The 20,380-nt window shown below is 43.2% G+C and overlaps 1 protein-coding gene and 1 non-coding gene across 8 annotated transcripts in view; one reads left to right on the plus strand and one right to left on the minus strand.

Moving 5' to 3' along the window:
• Positions 1–20,380, minus strand: part of CSMD2 (CUB and Sushi multiple domains 2) — a 545,384-nt gene that overhangs the window by 465,940 nt on the left and 59,064 nt on the right. For all 7 annotated transcript variants that reach the window (XM_039837029.1, XM_039837028.1, XM_039837026.1 and 4 more), the window contains exon 2: positions 17,362–17,578. In XM_039837029.1, the coding sequence (XP_039692963.1) occupies positions 17,362–17,578 (217 nt within the window). The remainder of the gene's footprint in view (positions 1–17,361; positions 17,579–20,380) is intronic.
• Positions 1,213–1,320, plus strand: LOC120582670 (U6 spliceosomal RNA). The gene has a single exon (XR_005647609.1). It is a non-coding gene; the product is annotated as a U6 spliceosomal RNA (small nuclear RNA).

Below are 20,380 nucleotides of genomic sequence, written 5' to 3' on the forward strand. Positions count from 1 at the left end.
GTGGAGTCCAGGCCTGGCCTAGGAAGCCGGGACTCAGGACAGGCCGGGGCCCAGCAGGGCAAGGACCAGCCAGTGGGCAGGGCACACCTCAGCACAGCAGGTGCCTAAGTGTCCGGGTGTCCAGATCCCGGGCCCAAGATGCTAAGCCCTGAGCCATCCTCTGGTAAGGACAGGACCTCTGCACAGTCAGCCTGGGGCAGGATGAGTGTGGAGGAGTCTGAGGAACAGCACTGTCTGCAGCTAGGGAGGAGTGGGGCGGTGGAAAGTGATACTCAATCGAATTAGAAATATAACAAATTCCTGGAAATGAGCGAAACAACTCTGCTCTGAGCGGGTGGCGATCAATGGTATTGGCAGGCCCATCAAGCCTGTGTAGATTCATGGAGAAAGTCGTGCTGGCTCCCTAGGCCAGCCGTGCAGGCACATTCAGGGATAACAGGCTCTCCTCAGCAGGCCTGGAGTGGGCAGCACAGAAGGCTGCATTAGGAGATGGACTCCAGAAATGATCTTCCTTCCTCACACACGATTTCCTTCAATGACTCACTCACAGCCCTGGGTCGTGATTAGAGGGAGAACATTGAGAAATATATGTTTACGCAAATATATGCCTAATCAGAATGAAACACACATCATTGGCCATAAAAGTAGGATTAAGACAACAGAGCATTATTTGCACATGATCAATAGTCCTGGGCACGGAGATAAACACGTGCAGAAGATGTAAATCTGAACAATAAATGCCTAGTTCCATTTCTACAAAAACACAGTTCTTAAGTCATGCCTGGATTCATTCATGCCTGGGTCTTCATTCTTACTTGGTTCTTCTCCATTTAACAGACACTATAAAGAATGGACCAAGGACTTATACATAAGCAACCAGTATTCTGCCAATCCAGGGAGTCAGGGTCCCGGGAGCTGTGGGAAGGGCCTAGGATACCATCTTGAGGAGACCATGAACTGGCGGCACTGATGTCACCTGGGAGCTCACAGAATTTGCAGAATGTTAGGCCCCACTCAGACCTGTGGAATCAGAGCTGTCACTTTCACAAAATCCTCAGGGGACGTACATGCCCATTGAAGTTTGCAAAGCATCCATCTAGACTACTGTCAATTTTCTAAAACCCTGGGGCAACTGTGATCCACATAAAATGAACACTCCCTTCTTCAATGTGGTTTAAAATTTCAAAAAAAAAAAAAGAAGAAGAAAAAAGTGTGCTTGCTTCAGCAGCACATATACTAAAAATTGGAATGGTACAGAGACGATGAGCATGGCCCCTGTACAAGGATGACACACAAATTCGTGAAGATTTCCATATTTTAATGGTGACCAGAGGATAGTGGGGGAAGGGAGAAGTCGATAGGGTAAAAGAAGTCAAATATGTGATGACAGAAAGAAATCTAACTATGGGAAATGAACAACACAATGCAATATATATATATATGACTTACTATTGAATTGTACACTTGAAACTTACTGGATTTCATTAATCAATGTCACCATAACAAAAATTAAAAATAAATAAATAAATAGAATTTCCAAAGAAAGTGAATGAAAACCAATCAAAGTAATGGGCGTTCAGAAGATGCTTTTTAAACCGCACAGGTACCCCACCTCTTCTAGCTAGAATATCTGATGTGACATCACTTTCCCCACTCCAGGGGTCAGGGTGGAGGGAGGCATGTCCCCAGGTGGAGAATCACTGATCTTTAGAGAACAGCCCCCACCATACAGATGGGATGTCTGTGGCCCAGAGAGGGGCAAGCCCTAGAAGTTCCAAACTTCTGCACTGATTCTTCCAGAAGCAGTAAGTCCAGTGCCTCCCGAGGGAGGGACCCCCCCCACCCCACGGCATAGATTCAAGTGTTAGAAATGGCTTGAAATTTGCTCCCCTGTCACTCCCATTTCACAAACTGAGTGCTGCCATCTGAGGTCAGCTTTGGAGTCCTTTCCCCAGCCATTGACAACAGCCATTTCCCCTAAGCGTCCCCTCCCCCAATAAGCCCCAAAGTCCTTCAACTTCCATCACGCAACATACACTAAATAAATCCCTCTTTGTGTGGGGGGGTCAAGTACATGGTGACAGAAGGAAATTTAACTTTGGGTGGTGAACGCACAATGCAATATACATACGACGTATTATTAAACTGTACACTTGACACCTATATAATTTTTTAACCAATGTCGCCCCAATAAATTTAATAAAATAAAAATTTTAAAAATCCCTCTTCATCCTAGTCACTCTCCTTTGGATGCACTTCAGTGTGCCAGTGTCCCTCTGTGGGTATGGGTGGAGAGAAATATATTTAAGCTTTCTTCTTTTCCTTTAGATTTACTGCTGTATTCATTGAAAAATGCATTCTAATTGTAAAAATAACATGACTATGTGACAAAACATTTTTTAATAAAGAAAATAAAAATATCATTTATAATCAAGCCATCCTAAAACCTAGATTATTAGCATGCTGCTGAGTTTCCCACCAGTCCTTTTCACCTGAGTATATGTTCTCACGCAGCGATATACATAATGCACAGGCAATTTTGTAGCCCGCTTTGTGTTTTTAACTCAAACATTGTGCTCTGTTGCAACAGTCTGGACGATAGTCCGCAGTTATCTCCCTCCAGTGTAAAACTGAGAAATTACCACAGTCTCTTTGGATGGTTTGACCAGTTCAGAAGAAAAGAGACTAGTTTCTAATGTTTTTAAATGGAAGACCCCTGTCACACGGTTCATACTATGTCCAATGGGCATGGAGACCAAGTTCCTTCAAGGTTTCATGAATGTTGTCACCTCTACCATCCCGAACTGGTGTCGCCCACTTTTGAGGGGACCTCAAGGGATAACGTATTCACTCATTTATTCATCCGCTGGAAGAATATTGGTTGAGACCTGCCTTGTATCAAGTAGTGCTGAGAGAATGGGTGAAAAAAGTGAAGAGATCAAGGACAAACAGCCAGTTATAAAAATAGTCATGGGGATGTAAAGTACAGTACAGGGAATTTAGTCAGTTATACTGTAATAACTATGTAAGGTGTCAGACAGGTACTAAACTTACCGGGGGGATCACCCCATACGTTATATAAATGTCTAAACATTATGTTGTACACCTGAAACTAATATAATATTATGTGTCATCCGTAAGTGAAAAATAAAAATAAAAAATTATTAAAAAAAGAAAAGAAAAACTCCTTCTGATTTCCCTAAATTTGTGTCGTGCTTATGAGAGGCTCCTTTTCTCTCCTGACCACCCAAGGGCTCCAGCAATTTTAAAAGGCCATTACGAGACACTCCCAACAACGTGCTTCAATTATTTCACAAAAGAAAGACAAAAATAACAGAATACTGCCTGGCCTCAGGGGCGTGGTCACATTTGGAGAAAGGAGGGAAGAAGGAACTTCCCCCACAGAAGCACATCAGCCAGGACCACCAGTGAGACAAAAGCGTAATTAGGCACCTTATTTTTCATTTGACCAGCTAACAAACATTTGTGCAATTTAAACCTTTTCAGAATCCACTATGACAACCAAGTATCCAGGAGGTGATTCAATCTGCTTCTTACCGCCACCAGACTTTGAAAACACCATCTCCCCCTACTTCATAATTACTCCAGGCAATCAGCACCGACTGATCAATCAAACAAAGAAAATTGCAGGTTTGAAGCTTTAATTAAATCTATCCGGCACTATCTAATTAAAGAAAATCTTTACTCTTCTACATACTCCAAAATAGAAGGAACCCACTCCTTCGGGGTTCTGCAAATAATCGGCCATGTTGAGGTCTTCGCCCAGCTTACATTGGGTGCACCGCAGAGAGAAGACAGTCCAGTCTCCTTTCCTTTTGTTCAAATTCAGGTAAATTCCAATATGGAGGGCAGGGGTGTGTTGCTGCAGAAGAGGAATCACATCTCTGGTAGGTTCCCTCTCATCCATGGATACCCTTTAGGGCCAGCGGTTCCTTGTTCAGGTTGCCTCCCCTCCCCCATTCATTGCCGGATCGGCATCCCATGTGGCTGGACAGCAATGTTTGGAGCAGGGATATAACACTGAGAACTTGGCCACCTCTTATTTGCTTTGTGCTTATTCCCCATTCTGAACCTCAGCTTCTCCTCTGCAGAATAGGACAAAAAAAGGCACTTACTGGATTCATGAGAGAAGTAAATCACACAGCGTGTCTGGGAAGCTTAAATAATCAAACAGAATCGAGAGGAGCAATGCTGGGCACTTAAAGGGTGACGCCTTGCAGCTGGTGGCATATTTCCAAACCCACTCTGGTCTGCAAGAACTCCTCGCCTTCCTCTCGCCTTCTTCCCACCTACCGAGGGCCTTGACGGATTTCCCACTTTCTGAATTTAGCTATGGATTGTGATGAAGTTCTCTTATAATTGAAATACAGCTGGACTCTTGGAGCTGGGATCTGTCACCTTCTCCCTTTGGGGTGTAGAGTTTATATAAGTCTAAGATCTACCTCGTCTGTGATGTGTGACTGAAGGGCTCTGGAGAAGAAAGAGGTTGGATGTGTCCCTACAGATTGGCCAGGTCATCAGAAAGCCCCCAGATCACTAGCTGAGAGCCCTTTGGGACAAAATAATCAAGTGAAGAAGGTGAAGCCAAATATATAAAGCTTCCTTCCTTGATAAGGCTGCTTGATGAGGCTACCACTGCTTATTAAGGAATAAAAGTGGCAGTGGTGATGGGGAGGAGCGAATCAGGAGGGCACAGTGAAAGCCCTTGCCAGGTGCAGAGAAGCTCACCCATATAAACCTTGTGAAAATATTTTCTCCTTCGGGCAGGATTGAAGACACCAGATTGCCAGCCTCCAAGATGCTCAGGGGCATCATGCCAGCAGAAATCACTTCTATGGCTTCATCAGCCACGCTAGTCTGTACATCTTCACTGCCTTCACCACGTTCCCTTGGGAATCCCAGTCAGCACAGCTCCTGGGGGACAGGTACCATATGTAAGCCCGAGTGTCTATCATGTCACCTGACGTTACCAATGAACACATTTCCTCTCCCTTAAATTTTCTTGATTAAAAACTGCTGGACCCTGAGAAAAGGAACACACGTAAGACACACAGCCCTACACGGCAGGCACCCTGGAGCCACCCGAAGACAGGTGGAGACACCAAACTCACCTTGTTTCAGATTTTTACTCCAAAGTCACCTTCTTGGTGACAGCTTCCTTGGCCACCCTGTTACAGCCGTTTTCCAACGAAAGAAACCAAAGCTCATATTTCCAAAGAGAAACAGCAACAAAAACAAAAGCTGACGATGACAGGGAAATGTCAACGGAAAGAGGAGCCAATCTCAAGAGTTCCCAAAGGCTAAAGCTGGAACAATTTGAGCAACACAATAAATAAACCAGGATTAGATTATAACACAAAGTATAAAATAAACAGCCATAAATCCACACTGATATAAATAAATCAATAAGTAGAGGAAAACAGATCTCTCCTGAAGAATTCCAAATAATTTATGTAGATACTCTGCCCTTGAGGAGAAGCAAGACTCTGCTTATAGGTGTGGGCTGCACACAATGACTTCCTTCCAAAGAGGACACTTGGAGAAGGGAGCAGCTTTACAGTACAGAAGTCTGACAGACATGACCTCAACCAGGTGACCAAGGTCAACCTCACCGGGGATTAAGTCATGTCGATAGTATGAACGTTTTGATACAATATAATGAAAATGTGGCCTTCCTTCCAAAAACACATTACTCCAGTACAATGGCGAGGAAAACATCAGACAAATCCCAACAGAAGGACATTACATAAAATATCTGACTAGTGCCCCTCAAAACTGTCACTCATCAAAAACAAGAACAGTCTGAAAAACTGTCACAGTCAAAAGAAGCCCAGGGAGACATGACAACTGAATGTAATGTGGTACCCTGGATGGGATCTTAGCACAAGGATGTTAGGTATAAACTAAGGCCATCTGAATAAAACGAGGCCTTTAGTTAATAACAACATATCAACATTGGTTCATTAATTGTGACAAATGTACCATACAAATGTAAGATGTTAATAATAGGGGACTCTGGTGAGGGATATACAGGAACTCTCCATAAATCTAAAACTACTTCTATTTATTTTAATTATGGTTATTCTTTAAAAAGTGAACAAGTAAAAGGTCCCTCTAGCTCCGGTAATAAGGATGGAGTGAAGGTGACAAAGGCCATAGCAGGGAGACCAGGTAGGAGGCTGCTGTGATCATCAAGGCAAGAGATGACGGTGGCTTGCCCCAGAGGGGTGGCAGTGGAGGCAGTCGGGAGAGGTGAGTTTTGGATAGGACAATAATGATAAAACAAGTAACATTTACTGAGTGCTTCCCACATGTCCAGCATCTTCACATACCTTATTCCTAGCTGGGTAGTTGAATCTTCGCAACTTCCCCACAAGGTAGATACTGCTATAGTCTCAACTTTATGATGTAGAAACTGAGACTCAGAGAGAAGTGACTTCCCCAAAGTCACACAGCCAATAAGAGGCAAAACAAAGACTTGAAGTCATGCAGGCTGGTTCCAAAGCCTCACTGCCAACCACCACACCGCACCGTGTGCTCCACTGGGGCTACAGGGGATAAAATGGGGGTCAGGACTACAACAAGAACCACATTTTGGTCCCAAGAAGGATCCACCAAAAGTCAGAAGCGCAAAAAATTGCTTTCAGATATACTGCACCTATGAGTCAACAGCTTAAATTTTAGGCATAATAGCCAGACCATCTAGGAGCTTCATCTCCCCAAAAGCAAACAACACCAAGTGTCAGTTCTGGAAAGCTAATGGACTCTGCTATCTGGAACACTCACAAACCTCTAGGTTCTAAGTACCAAGACTTAGAACCTAAGTACCAAGACTCGGAGCTTGCAATGGCTGAATGGCTAAGGAGCCACTAGCTATAGTGATAAATAAACCCTGGACTTCAGAAGTCTAAGTATGTGTACAAATTTATATTCCACTAATGTAAAATCCAGCCAATCAGCAGCAATTGGAGGAGGGTTCTACTTCATAAAGTTACCCAGGCATCCAGGCTTCTTACCTCTCCCGTCTCCAAGGAAAGAGAATAGAAGATCATAGCGGAGCTTTTCCAGACCAGGCCTGGGAAGGGTATACACTACTTTTACTTTCTACTGACCACTAAGCTACATGGCCTCATGCAGAGACGCAAGGGGGTCTGGGAAGTATCATCCTAGCTGGGCAGCTGCTTCCCACGGACACCTCTACACTGTGGAAGAGGAGCAAGAATGATGGCAGACAGTTAGCTTTCTCTGCCACGCTGCTTCACAGGGCGCCGGAAAATAAACCCTGATGCCGAAGACAAATGGGGGAATTGCTGAAAGAGCCAAGAGCAGTACTTGCGTTGGGCAGAAATAATCTGAGAAGATCAGGAGTGTTTTATGGCCCTTCTACATATATCTCCGGCACCACTCAATCACACAATTTCAGAGCTGGAAGAAGCTTTGAAGTTCCCCTAAACTTAAGTCCTCAGATGGTGAGTCAGGAGAATGCAGCTGGTCCCCAGAGGGAAAGGACTTGGTGAAGATCACAAGCGAATCAGTGGCCAGGCTGCGACAGAACCCAGGCCTCCTTGCCCCATGCCTGGCTCTGGGAACCACATCTTGTGGCAGCTCAGACCCATCCAAGGAAGCAATAACTTGGCTCTTTGTCCACTTAAAAGCTGATAACTGGTTTTCTTTTTTATATACTTTAATTCTAAAGGAACAAGGAGCTCAATACTTGGAAGGTGTTATATGGGTACCATTTCTTCTGGCAAAGAAACAAAGTAAAGTCTAGAATTCTATGTGCAGACCTGCCTGTATCCTGAGGGCAAAATCCCCAGGTCACCAGAGCCCCTTGCACAGTGCTTTCTGCTGCCCCAAAGGTTCAGGGAATAAGGGTTTAGGATAAAGAAAGGGACATTTTCTTATCTCAGCTCTGTTGTCCACCACTTACAACAAAGGGGCAGAGGAGAGTCAAGGGACGGCCAATTCCATTCTGGGGGAATGCCACATCTTTGACCAACACCTGGTGACACTGTGGGTAGGACCCATCAAGGAGAGGGGTGTAGGCAGCACAGCCTTTTGGCCCAAGACAGGCTCCACAGGGCCTTAAATTTTGGCTGCTATTAACTAGCAGACATGGCAAACAAGTAAGGTGAGGCTTTGTTACAAAAACTGACTTTGACCTTGAACCACAGGGTCCTACTGTGAATGGAGAGATTGCTCAGAACCCCGACACTGCTGCCCACCTGGCCTTGTATATTATTGGCTGCCAACCCCTCCCCACACCACGTCTGCCCACACCCACCCTTTGGCATTAGGCGGTGGAGCACATGGCTGCCCCCCGAGTCACAGCAGTTGCTTTCCCAAGCCCCACGCTGAACAGACCCTGCTTCTTCCCCTTCCACAACCCCCTTCAGCCCTGGTGTGGCTGTTTAAATTTATGTGAACTTGGGTGTCAAGCAGATCCGGGAGTTTGAATACAGCTGCCCCAAGGCATGTAGCTTCTTGGAGACTCAGTTTTCTTAGCAATAAAAATGGAGGTAATAATTCTTACCTCCCAGAAAACTGTGAAGATTAAATAATATAATCCACAAAGCCCCTGGTGCACAACAGGTAAATATTTATTCCAATCCCCCAACCCTCCTCTAAGTCCATCTAAGTCATCATAGCTCACAGTTCAAGGAGATTAAACAGAACAGTATCCCCAAAACCTTGCAGCATTTCTTGGCCCAGTATTGCTCCCCAGAAGCTATGGGCCCACAGTAGGAGTCAATGATCTCACTGGGGGCCTCAGTGGATCCCCCAAAGCTTGCTTGGTGAAAGATCATGTAAAGCTGACAGCGGTAACCCAGAAAGACAGGCTGCTGCCCTGTCCCAAGCAAGCTGGTCCACCAGGCTTTGTCCTCCTCACTCTTTAGCTGACTCCTTATTAAGCACAGACAACTTTCCCGATTAAATACAAAGCTCCTACCAATAAGTCTGCCTCCAAATGGCAAATCTGCCAGCATTTAGGATGAATCCAACATATTTACTCTTCAGATATTAGGGGTTTGATAAAATCCATAATGCCTTTGGCCTCAAGCCCTCTTCCTATTAATTATTAAACCCTTGTGTGTTTCGAGGGTAATTGAATCCATGTTTCTAATTAGTTTACACTTAATTCATCAGAACAATTTTTAAAGGGCTGATGGATGTCCCAATAAGCCTCATGGGCAGTTTAATGAATCTGTAGTTAAAAAGAAATTGGACACACACCAAACTGTTAACAGTGGTTACCTCCAGGGAACAGGGCTGGGACAAGGAGGTACATTTTTCTACTCCACATACTGCTGCGCTGCTTGACTTTTTAAAAAGTGGTGAGTTCCTGTTACTTTTGCCGTCTTAGAGACACTGCTTAACAAGGAAAATGGAATAAAGTTTTTAAAAGGAAATAGAATAAACGTAAATGAGTCCCAGGCAGTGAGATGGCTTCCTGATGTGGCCAAGAAAGCCAGGGTCTGGGTCTGGGAGACCCATGGGCCACACCTCCGTTAGCCACTTAGCAGCTCAGAGACCTCAGGTACTCACTTAACCTCTACAAAGAAAATCAATACTACCCATCTCATGCGAGTGAATTATCAGATAACAAGTTCAATGTCTAGTAAAGACCTTTTGGTGTGTCTCCACTTCCCTTTCACATCACAAGCTTTCCAGCATGGCCTATAGGGCCCCTGGAGTTTGGCCCAGACACACCCCTACCTCCCCACTATACACCACTAGCGAGGACTCTACTGCTGTTCTGCACCTTGCCTTTCGATGAAGAATAAAACAGAAATAGTCCTTGGAGTCCAGGCGCTTACAGTTTAGTGGGAGATAAGCATAAATCAAATTATCATACACACGCACACATAAAACCATGAAGGGTGGATACAGGTTGCCTGAGGGGGTGTCATCATGGGAAGGTTTGACTAAGTTGAAAAGTAGGGGTATCTCAGAGGGTTCCCAGGGTGAGGAAACGACAAGTGAATTATGGTATTAAGAATGAGTAAGCAATGACTAAACAAAGGGGCAGATGGAAGGAGGGCATCCCAGGGCCACAGATCAGAATGTTTGAAGATCTCCCCAAGACTAGGTCAGGTTCCCCAGTCGTAGCATCATGGACTATTTTTGCCTGCTCCTTTATCTGTGTCCCTAAAGAGATCATAAATTCCTTGAAAGCAGAGGCTGTCTTGTTAACGGTTGCATCCCTAACACTTGGTGTTCCTGGCAGGCATTCAATAAATGTTAAATAAATGACAATGAATGAATGAATGAATATGTCTAGCATGGTGTCTGGCCTATTAAAGGTGTTCAGTGTCATCAACTCTTCTTTCCCCTTTCCAGCATCCTCTCTGCTTCAATCTCAAACAAGGAATGCTCCCTCATCCCAGTGAGTCCTTCTTGCTACCTCCTGCTCACAAGAGCACACTTTCAAGGCACTCTGGGGAGAGGACCCTCCAAGGACAACCCTATTGATGTACAAGGCACACTTTTGAAGGAATCCAACAGGTAGGTCCTTTAGGGGCCTTTGCTGTGATACATAATCATAAGAAGACAGTAAATCTGGCAAATTGGTAGATTTTTTACAACTTCCAAACAGGTGTCTAACGCCAGTTGAGTGAAATCTGCAACCAGCTCCAAATGACTAACTGCATTCCACCTTAGGCTGATGACAGAATGTATATTGCCAGTAATTGAGAGAACGAGTTGTAGTGCTTCTCATAACTTGAGCTCAAATGTCTAAATGAAGGGATGCTTAGCTGTGCTTAACTGGTGCAGTCATCACCAGCACCCTATAAACCCTCCAATATACAGTGATGCAGTTTATTAGCAATGTCTCCATAGATTACATTCACTTGGGCTCCATTAGAAAACTTCATTCCACATTAAACTGCAATGCAATCGGACGTTTGCCAGCATGGAAAGGCCATCTAATTGTGTGAAAGCAGAGATGTGGGGACTGTTTCAGTAATTCATCCAGGCAGGGCTGACACTGCATTCTCTAGAAGGCTCTTTGTTCTTTCCTTGCTAATTTCCAAACTCCTACGGGCTCCTCAGCCTTCAGGACCAGCTCCTTCTCCCATTTCCCACCCTGATCCATTATGAGAAGAATCTGATCAGCTTCTATTGTAAATTTAATTTCAAGCAGCCAGACGCTGCCTTCTGGCACCCTGGGATGCTGCTGCTTGTGAATAGCTCTAGATGAAATGTGAGATGCTTTCAGGAAGATGGCTATGAACTCCTGGTGGAGAAAGGGAGTCATTGGGAGATGAATGGCATCTGCATAAAGAACAAGCTGTGCGCAGTGTGCCCGTTGGCACCTCTTCACGAACGATGCCAGGTGCAGCTTAGCATCACTAAGAGTTCTCCATTTTGCAGAGGAGGAAACTGAGGCTCAGTTGAATTGGCTCTTTTATCCAAGATCACTAAAATAGGATTGGAATCCGGATACGTCTGATACTAGAGGTCTTCACTCCACAAATATCTCCCTTGGGATCTCTTAACCTTAGCACTACTGGCATTTGTACTTGGGGGTGGGGAGTGTGCACGGTAGGGAGGAAGTTTAGCAGCATCCCTGGCTTCAAATCCACTAGATGCCAAGTTGACTCCAGTTATAACAGCCAAAAAATGTTTCCAGACACTGTCAAATGGCCCCAGGGGCTCAAAATCACCTTCAGTTGAGAAACAGTGTTCTACTTCATGACATACATTTATTGAGGGGGGTGTGTGTGTGTGTGTGTGTGCGTGTGTGTGTGTTTACTGTTTTCTATTTTTTCTAGAAATATACAAGTATTCCTTTTGTTTACACCTCAACACAGTTCAAAGCAGCTTACACACATTATTTAATACTCACCAACCGACATATGAGGTAGAGATTGATATACCCATTTCGTAGATGAAGATACTGAGAATAAGAGTGGAAGTGACTTGCCAAGTGGCTAGGGAGGAGCTGAAACTCAAACTCATGCCATCCACCTACGGGATGTTTATTTCACTGCATGGTTCTGCCGCAGCGACATGCAGTGGAAGGCGTGACTCTCGGCCTCGAGGAGCTTTTAATCTAACCAGGAGGGAAGTTTGTTGATCACAACACAACCCATGAGCAAGCAGCTGGAGAAAGATGAGTCAAAGGGGATTGGGGACCGGGGCGGGGAAGTGACTCTTCCACCTTTTGTTGGAATGCATGTATAAATAAAGTAAAAAAGGTCAATGTTAGAAGTAAGAGGAAAAAAGATAAATGCATTACGAATGGACAGAGAACAGAATTGCAAAACATATGCCTGTCAAGTTGTAGGCAATGAACACAGAAAGCCCTGAGTGATGCAAGCAGAGAAAGACCCGCTTAGGCTTCTTGGTAGCTCTGCCCCACTGTTGGGCTGTCATGGGATTAGTAATGCCACCCACAGTGAATGGCTGCCCTTGAACCCAATACCATTTTCAGTGTCTGTCCGCCACATCTACAGTTGTCTGACCTAAAAAGTCTAATGGTTGAGCCATAGGTGATATGTCAAGACAGGCACCAGAGCCTTCTAGAACAGTTCAAGTTCCTAGGTCCTAAGAACAGAAGGGTAGGGAAAAATGCATATAACGTTTACAGAGCACTAAGGGATCCGTAGCAGGTGGCTCACATACAAGAACGCTGTAAGGCATGTCAATGTCACCTCACCTCCCTTTTATAGATGAGGCTCAGAGAAGCCAAACCTTGCACAGGTCACAGCACTAATAAATGCAGAACGGAGCTGGGTATAAATCTAGGCCTGCCCCCACTGTACCCTACTGTCTCCCAGGAAAACACTGTGGGAGGCGGTGACCTACCTGTTCTGCTAGATGAATGAAGGATAACGTAAGTGCAGCAAATGCAAATACTCTGGTATGCCAGAAGCACACATTTTACTGGAGACTGGAATTCACTGTAGGCTTCTCTGCTCCAAGCCAGACACTGTGGAGTCATTCTCCACTCCTTCCTTTTTCTTATTCCCACTCTTCAGTCCCTATAAATCCACTCTTAACTCTGGGGACAACACTTTCCCATATCGTCATATAAATCCACACCATCTTCTCTCTTCATTGTTAAAGTTTAGGCCGCCGCCATCTCTTGCCTAGCCTGGAAACCACCGGTCCAGACCCCACCCCAGTGCATTTTCCACACTATAGTCAGATCATGCCAAAATCCTCTGCTTAAAAACCTTCATGAGAAGGGCATCTATCAAACACCTATAGCTAATATACTTAATGGGAAAGATTGAATGTTTTAAGATCAGAACAAGGCAAGGATGTCCACTCTCACCACTTCTATTCAATATTGTACTGAAGGTTCCACTTAGTGCAATTAGACAAAAAAAAAAAAAAGTGTTTCTTTAAATCAAAGACAACTAGATTGGAAAAAAAAATACCTAAAACGGTTTTTATTCACGGATATTAAAAAAAAAAACTATTAGAACTATTAATAATATAATAAGTTCAGCTAGGTCACAGGATACATGATCAGTATATAAAAATTAATTATATTTCTATGTATTAGCAATGAATAATCTAAAAGTAAAATTAAATTAAAAATAATTCTATTCATGACAGCATCAAAAAGAATAAAAATCTTAAGAGAAAATTCCAGTTCCAGTTCAAGATGGAAAGGCAAGACAACATGGTAAGCTGCCCTTCAACCTGACCCCCTAAATTCTCACGAAAATAACCTCAGGCATATAAAAAGAGAAAATATATGTGTTCATATTGGAAACTAGGAGAAAGAGACAGACACCGACATGCTACAAACACTAAGGAATTTCTATAAGATCCAATGCCAGTAAGACTCAACTAAGAAAAAGGCTAACTAGACAAGATGTTGACAGAAAAATACAGTTTAAAATGTGTTCTGAAGAAGTAACTTGAACCACTAATAGAATAAAAGTCACAGAAAAGGCTAAGAAGACTTGTACCTGAAGATAGAGAAAAGGAAATGATAGTTAAGAAAGCTTAAAAACAGACAGTATTAAATATTATACAAAAGAACGAATATATCAGTTATCACCAAAAAAAAAAAAGTTGAATGAATGAAACTTTCCTGTTAAAGAATAAAGACTCTCAGGAAAAATTTAAAAATCCAATTATATGTTGTACTAAGAGATACACTTAAAACAATGACATAGAAATATTAAAAACAGAGCCACTGGCAAAGGTAAACTCAATAAATACAACCCTGAAAGAAAACGAAGGTGGTAATATTACTATCAGAGTAGAAATTAAGGCAAAAACATTTGGGGATAAAGATAACTTTTATATTGAAAAAAACATATAATTCACCCTGAAGATCGAAAGTTTAAAAATATTTACAAGCTGAAGAATATAGCAACAAAATACATTTTTTTAAAACTTAGAAAGAAAAGGAGAAATTGACCAAAAAATAAATAGTACAAATGTAAAAACAATACACTGCTTATCCTTGACAAATATTTGGACGGTAAATAAGAAATTAGAAAAATTAAACAATATTAATAACATGATTTTTTTTTTACCCTTTGACCACAGAATATATGTTTTCAAATACTCAGAATATTTACAAAAAAAAATTGTCACATACTATGGAAAAAAAGTCAACAAATTCTTCAAAGTGGAAATCATAATCTGATCATAATGCAACACAACCAGATAATAATTTTTTTAGAATAAAAAAAGTACTGGGAAATTTGAGGGAAAAAACCGTAGAGTCAAGGAAGGAACAAAACTGCAATTAGAGACTCTTTCTACAATAATGACTATCCATCAAAATTAATGGGATGCGGTCAGAGTTGTACTTAGGAGAAAGTGCCTCTTAATGTTTTTATTATCAAAGAAAAAAATAATGAAACTAATTCGATTCATGAAATCAGCAAAAGCAAAACCAGCCTAAGGTGAGTGGGAAAAAAGAATGGATAAAGATAAAAGCAGAAACCAATAAGTTAGATAACAGGGAAAGAATAAAATTGATAGCTCTAGAGTTGGAACTTCAAAAAGACTAATAAAATAGGCAAGACTAAGTGAGTAAAAATAAAGAAACACTATACACAGGAGCAGACATGAGAAAAAAAAGGATGCGATCCCAGGTACTGTGGCGATAGAAACGTTACATGGGAAAACTATGTACAATTCTACGCTGATACCCTCGGCAATCGCCACAAAATGGATGATTTCCTACACAAACATGTATGTAGAAACTGATTCATGAGTAAGAAGGAAATCTGAGTAGACTAATCACCATGAAAGGACATAAAAAAATTCACAAAGACCCAAGGGTCTCCACCAAACACACACTTGCTATTCCCCCACATACCCAAAGAAGTGTGGTTACAAAACCTTCGAGAAGCACAGATTCCGATGCTACGTGGACAATCTTCTGGGGTCATTTCCACTCCTAGTGTCATCCAAGGTGTGCGCTCCTCTGCTCCAGAAGTGCTAAGAGGGATAGCACTCTTCTCCTGAGCCTGCATGCCCTCGGCTACTGCTGAAATGAACTTCAGTGAACAGATAGGGAAGATGACGGAGAAGAAACCAAAGCAGGGATTGATCTAGTGAAGGTACAAATCCTGGGAGACGAGTCCTCGAACATGACTGGTTGGCCAGAGTGGGCTGTGCCAGGGGCAGGAATACATCCAGGGCCTCCTCTGCCACGACCGCCTCCCTAGGAGGTGGAACCCCTACCCCTCCAGGCCAGAGCAGTCCCCACCTCTATCTTCCACACTTCACTCTCAGAGCCAACAAACACAAGAGTCAGAAAACAGAGATCTGACCACACGTGTGGTCCCTGCCTTCACAGCAAAGAAAGCTGGAGTCACTCCAGTTGGCAGAATTGGAGAGTTTGCCTCCAGCCGTTTGCACCTCAACCAAGCATGCCAGGACCCTGATCTGACTTTTATCCTTCAACATTCATTCGACACTCATTAAAAGTCTATGAAGGTGCTCTACACGGTGTCACCGGAGCTCAACATCTGATGATGAGGACTCACCCCTTACGACCTCATCCAGTCTCACGGTTTTAAGCACTATCCAGCCTCGTCTCCCAATTTTAAATCTCTAGCCCTGATATCCTTGAACTCCTAACTCACGTATTCAAATCCATGCCTGTCTTTCCCATTAGAATGTAACCTGTGATGACAGTGGCTTCGTTTAGCTCACTGCTGTATCCCCGGCACCCAGGTCAGTTCATGGAACATAAGAGGTGCTCATGAAACATCTGTGGAATGAATGAGTGAAGGGGACTCCAGTCTCTTCACCCCAATTTCACTGAACACCTACTGTGTACTGAACTCTGCTAAATGTCAGGGGGTGGATAAGCCCAGTCTTGTCTAGAAGGAACTACTAGTCAGGGACGTCCCAAATGCCCCCACCTCTGCTGCAGGCTTGGCAGCCGTGTCTCTGCACGCCCTGAGACGGCAGGGTGCTAGAGAGAAGAAGCCTGGGGCTGAACTGTAAATATTGTTTGTGACCCTGCTCCAGGCATCTTAAACAAAGCCTTAAGGTTAAAGATTTGGCAGAGTACCTCTCATTAGTGCACCATTAATCAGCACCCCCAAGCTCCCCAAGACTTGGCTCGTAAGCCATTAACCCTTTGGCTTCCTGGAGAGCCCAAAGCCTGGCAGGCAGGACCAGGCCAAGGCTTGCAATGGAACATGGCAGGCCATGTCAACAAGACCTGAGGATTATGACTCTGAGGCCTTTACACTTGCCCCAGAAAAGTCTGCCCTTTCTACAGAGGCAGCGGCATCCATCTGTTTCCCTTCTCCATGTGCACCCCACTTTGGGAGATACAGCTCAGGGGTACAGGAAAGCAGTCTCACCCTCTCCACGCTCTTCTCTTCCATCAACTGCAATGAGGTGTGAGAGAGTGGGAACTTCCCCAAGTTCCTGATTCTACACCTACAGTCAAAGCCACGCAATGCAAAGCAAATACGAACAAAGTATTGATGGTTTTCAAGTATAGGATAAAAAACAGCCTTCAACGCCTATCTGCTGGGTCCAAGAGGAGAAAATATATTTCTGTGTGTGCAAAGAATATACACCAACATATATATACACATATACCCATATGCAGGCAAAATTAGTTTCAAAAGAAAGACTCGAATTTCTCGATATCCCTTTTAAGTCTTCTGGTGAGTCTTCCCAAATGCCCTATTCATCAACCCTGCCTATCGGGTACTTTTAAGCAGGAGAAAGGAACTAGGAAACATAAAGAAAGCAGAGTAGTTGAGGGCGGGCTTCACAAAAATACGCTTCTGTTGATGACCATAAACCTTTCACCCCAGTAGGTTCTTCCTTTCAGAAAGCTTGGCTCAGCACACAGCTATCTGCTATGGGGAAGAGGGCAGGTGGTACCTGGTTCGCAGGTTCTCTGGTTGGGGTGGGCCATCAAACACCGACAGGACATCGAAGTCCTCTTCCAGAGCGAAGGACTGGAAGACGAGCTGGATCCTGTGCTGGTCCTCCGCAGTGATGGTCCACGTGCAGTTGGCATAGTTGGGGTAGCCATACGGGAACCCTGGGCTCTCAACTGTCCCATTGGGACCCTGCAGTTGGAACGTGCAGTTCTGGCCTGGGAGAGAGAAAGGAGAAGAACTGTTAGATGCTTCCAGAGATACAGGAGTAATGTGTTAAGGGATCACAAACTCACTCTTCCCTGTGCTTCCTCTGGGCCAGTCTCATGCGTGGCACAGAGGGAGGGAAGATGGACGGCGGACACTGAGTGCAAGCATGTTTGGCATGCACTGTCCGGGTGATAAAATGCGCTTGGTTGTAGTCCAGCCTCAGAAGCACTCTGTGAGGCAGGACACTAAGGCTCAGAGAGGGAACTAGAAGGCAACCAGAACAGGAGGAATGCGGGCTTTCCCTTTATATCAGATACCAGAATGACTATTTCGAACCTTGTCCATCTTCTACAGCCTCCCGACTCTCTAGACTCCTCCTCTCAGCTGCTGTCCTCTCTCACTCTCCATAGAAAATAAAAACCCTCAGTGGGGATCCCTTGTCTTCCCAGTTCCAAACCCATCCAGGCTGCCCACGCTGTCTTTCTTCGTCCTACAGAGGAAGCATCTCTCCTTCGATCTAAACATAACATTTCCATGTGCCCTTTGGATCTCATTTCTCCCTCCTCTTCAAGAACCTTATCTAGGTTTCTCTCTTATGTATGTTACATATGTTTAATCATTTCCTCTCCACTAGAACCTTCCCATTTTAAATGTGCTCAAGACTCTTATCATTAAGAAAACAATTCCCCACTCCACTCATCTCCCTCCAGCCTCGTCTGTCTTCCCCTTCAGACAAATTTCTACAAAGCACAATCTCTCTATAATTTTTGTTGCCATTTCCTTACTTCCCACTCACTCTTCAGCTCTGTCATTTCTGCCTTCTGGTCCCACTGACCCACCTAAACAGGTCTAAAATCACTGATGGGTCCAGCGCATATTCTTCAGTCTTCCTTTTGACAGAGCTCTGTCTCAGCTGCCTCTAACACTGCTGCTCATACACACCCGCCTGGAAACACTTCTTTACTGTGCATGTGCATCACCTGGGGACCCCACTAAATGTAGACTGTGATGCACAGCATCTGAGTGGGGCCGGAGCATCTGCTCCTGTCACTCCTCAGTGATGCAATGATACTATCACTCGTGGACCTTCTTTGTTTTTTAATAACGAAAAATGACTAAACGTCTGCAAGGATCTCTGCATAGTCTGGCCCCTAATGACCTCTTAGCCTTGTGTCCACTAGCTTTCCAATCAAGCTCTACCCGTCTTAGTCCTTTGTTCCTGCCATACTTTCTTACCGCATAGCCACAGGACCTTTACACATGCTGTTTTCTCTCTGCTTAGAACATTCTTCCCTCTCTTCTTGGCATATTAAGTTTACAGATCTCAGTCAAGTGTCTCTCCTCTACTAGGTCAAACCCCTTATTATGTGCGCTCATAACACCATAACTTCTCCTTGGTAGTATCCATCATAGAAGCAAATTTCCACGCTTCCATGTGATTATTTTATAAACATGTCTTCTTGCCAGGCTGTAAGCTTCGCAAGAAGACAGACCATATGTGAGTATTTCCATTTTTGAAATATTAATCAATATTTCAAATTTTAATCAAATCCATTTTAATCAAACACACCAAGCTCAGTACCAGGCACGTGGTAAGTTCTCAATAATTTAACATATTGCTTATATTTAGTGTGTTTGATTAAACACTCTTCTGAGAACTTTACATATACTGACTTGTTTAATCCTCACAACAGCCCTAGTAGGTGGATACTGTCAATATCATCTCCGTTTTACAGATGAAGAATTAAGGCAAAGAGAAATTAAGGAAAGGTACCCAAGTCACACCATTGCTCACAAACGGGGATTCGAATGTAAGCAATCCACTTCAGATCCACCGTCTTAACTACGACGCTGATAAACTGACTCGATGCTAATTTTTTTTAAAGCCCACTTTAGGGATTAACTGACAAAGGACAGTTAATCCCCAAAATGACTTTAATATTAAAAAAATGTCTTAACATAGAGCATCCCATTAAAAGAGAAAAAAGTAAAGGTCTTCTGAACAAATGCCAAATGGGCATTTAATAAAATTAGACATGTAAATCTGATTAAAATAAGCATTTGGGACTAGGAAAAAGACTATTTCCTTAACCATGATAAAGCATCCATTTTAGAACAATTACCTACATCATACTTATGGTGAAACACCTGATTAAGATCAGGAACGAGGCAGAAATGCTACTATCACCTCTGAGATTTCACGCCTTATTGGAAGAGCTAGTCTATGCAACGCAAGCCAAAAACAAATGAGGAAGAAGCAAGCGAAAATATGGTTTGCAGATGATATGTTAATATACCCAGAAAACCCAAGAGAATCAATTATAAAGCTATTAGAATTAACAAGAAATTTCAGTGAAGTAGCCATATGCAAAATAAATATACAAAACCAATAACATTTCTCTATGCCAGTGACAGGTAAAAATATAAAGAAAATAGGTTTTGTTTACGATAACTATAAAATGCATGTAATAAACAGACCTAAATTTAATAAGTAAGGTGCAGGCGCTGTATGAAAATAACTTTTATAGAGGGATAGAATGTTTGAATAATTGGAGAGACAGAGCATAACCTTGAGTGGAAAGACTAACTACTGAAAGGTTAATTTAGAATATTAACCTTTTGAAAAGTTATTGAAAAGTTAATTTACAAGCTTAATGCAATTCTGATCAAAAGCCCGATGACCTGTTTTAGATTTAGTAAAATAGTACCTAAGTTTAACTAGAAAAATACACAGTTACAGGCAAGGCGAATTTTTTAAAAGGTTGTAAATGCGGCATTCTTATTCTACAAGCTACTAAACGGAATCACCA

Source organism: Pteropus medius, unplaced genomic scaffold (assembly GCF_902729225.1).
Source record: "Pteropus medius unplaced genomic scaffold, Ma_sr-lr_union100, whole genome shotgun sequence".
Taxonomy (NCBI): domain Eukaryota; kingdom Metazoa; phylum Chordata; class Mammalia; order Chiroptera; family Pteropodidae; genus Pteropus; species Pteropus medius.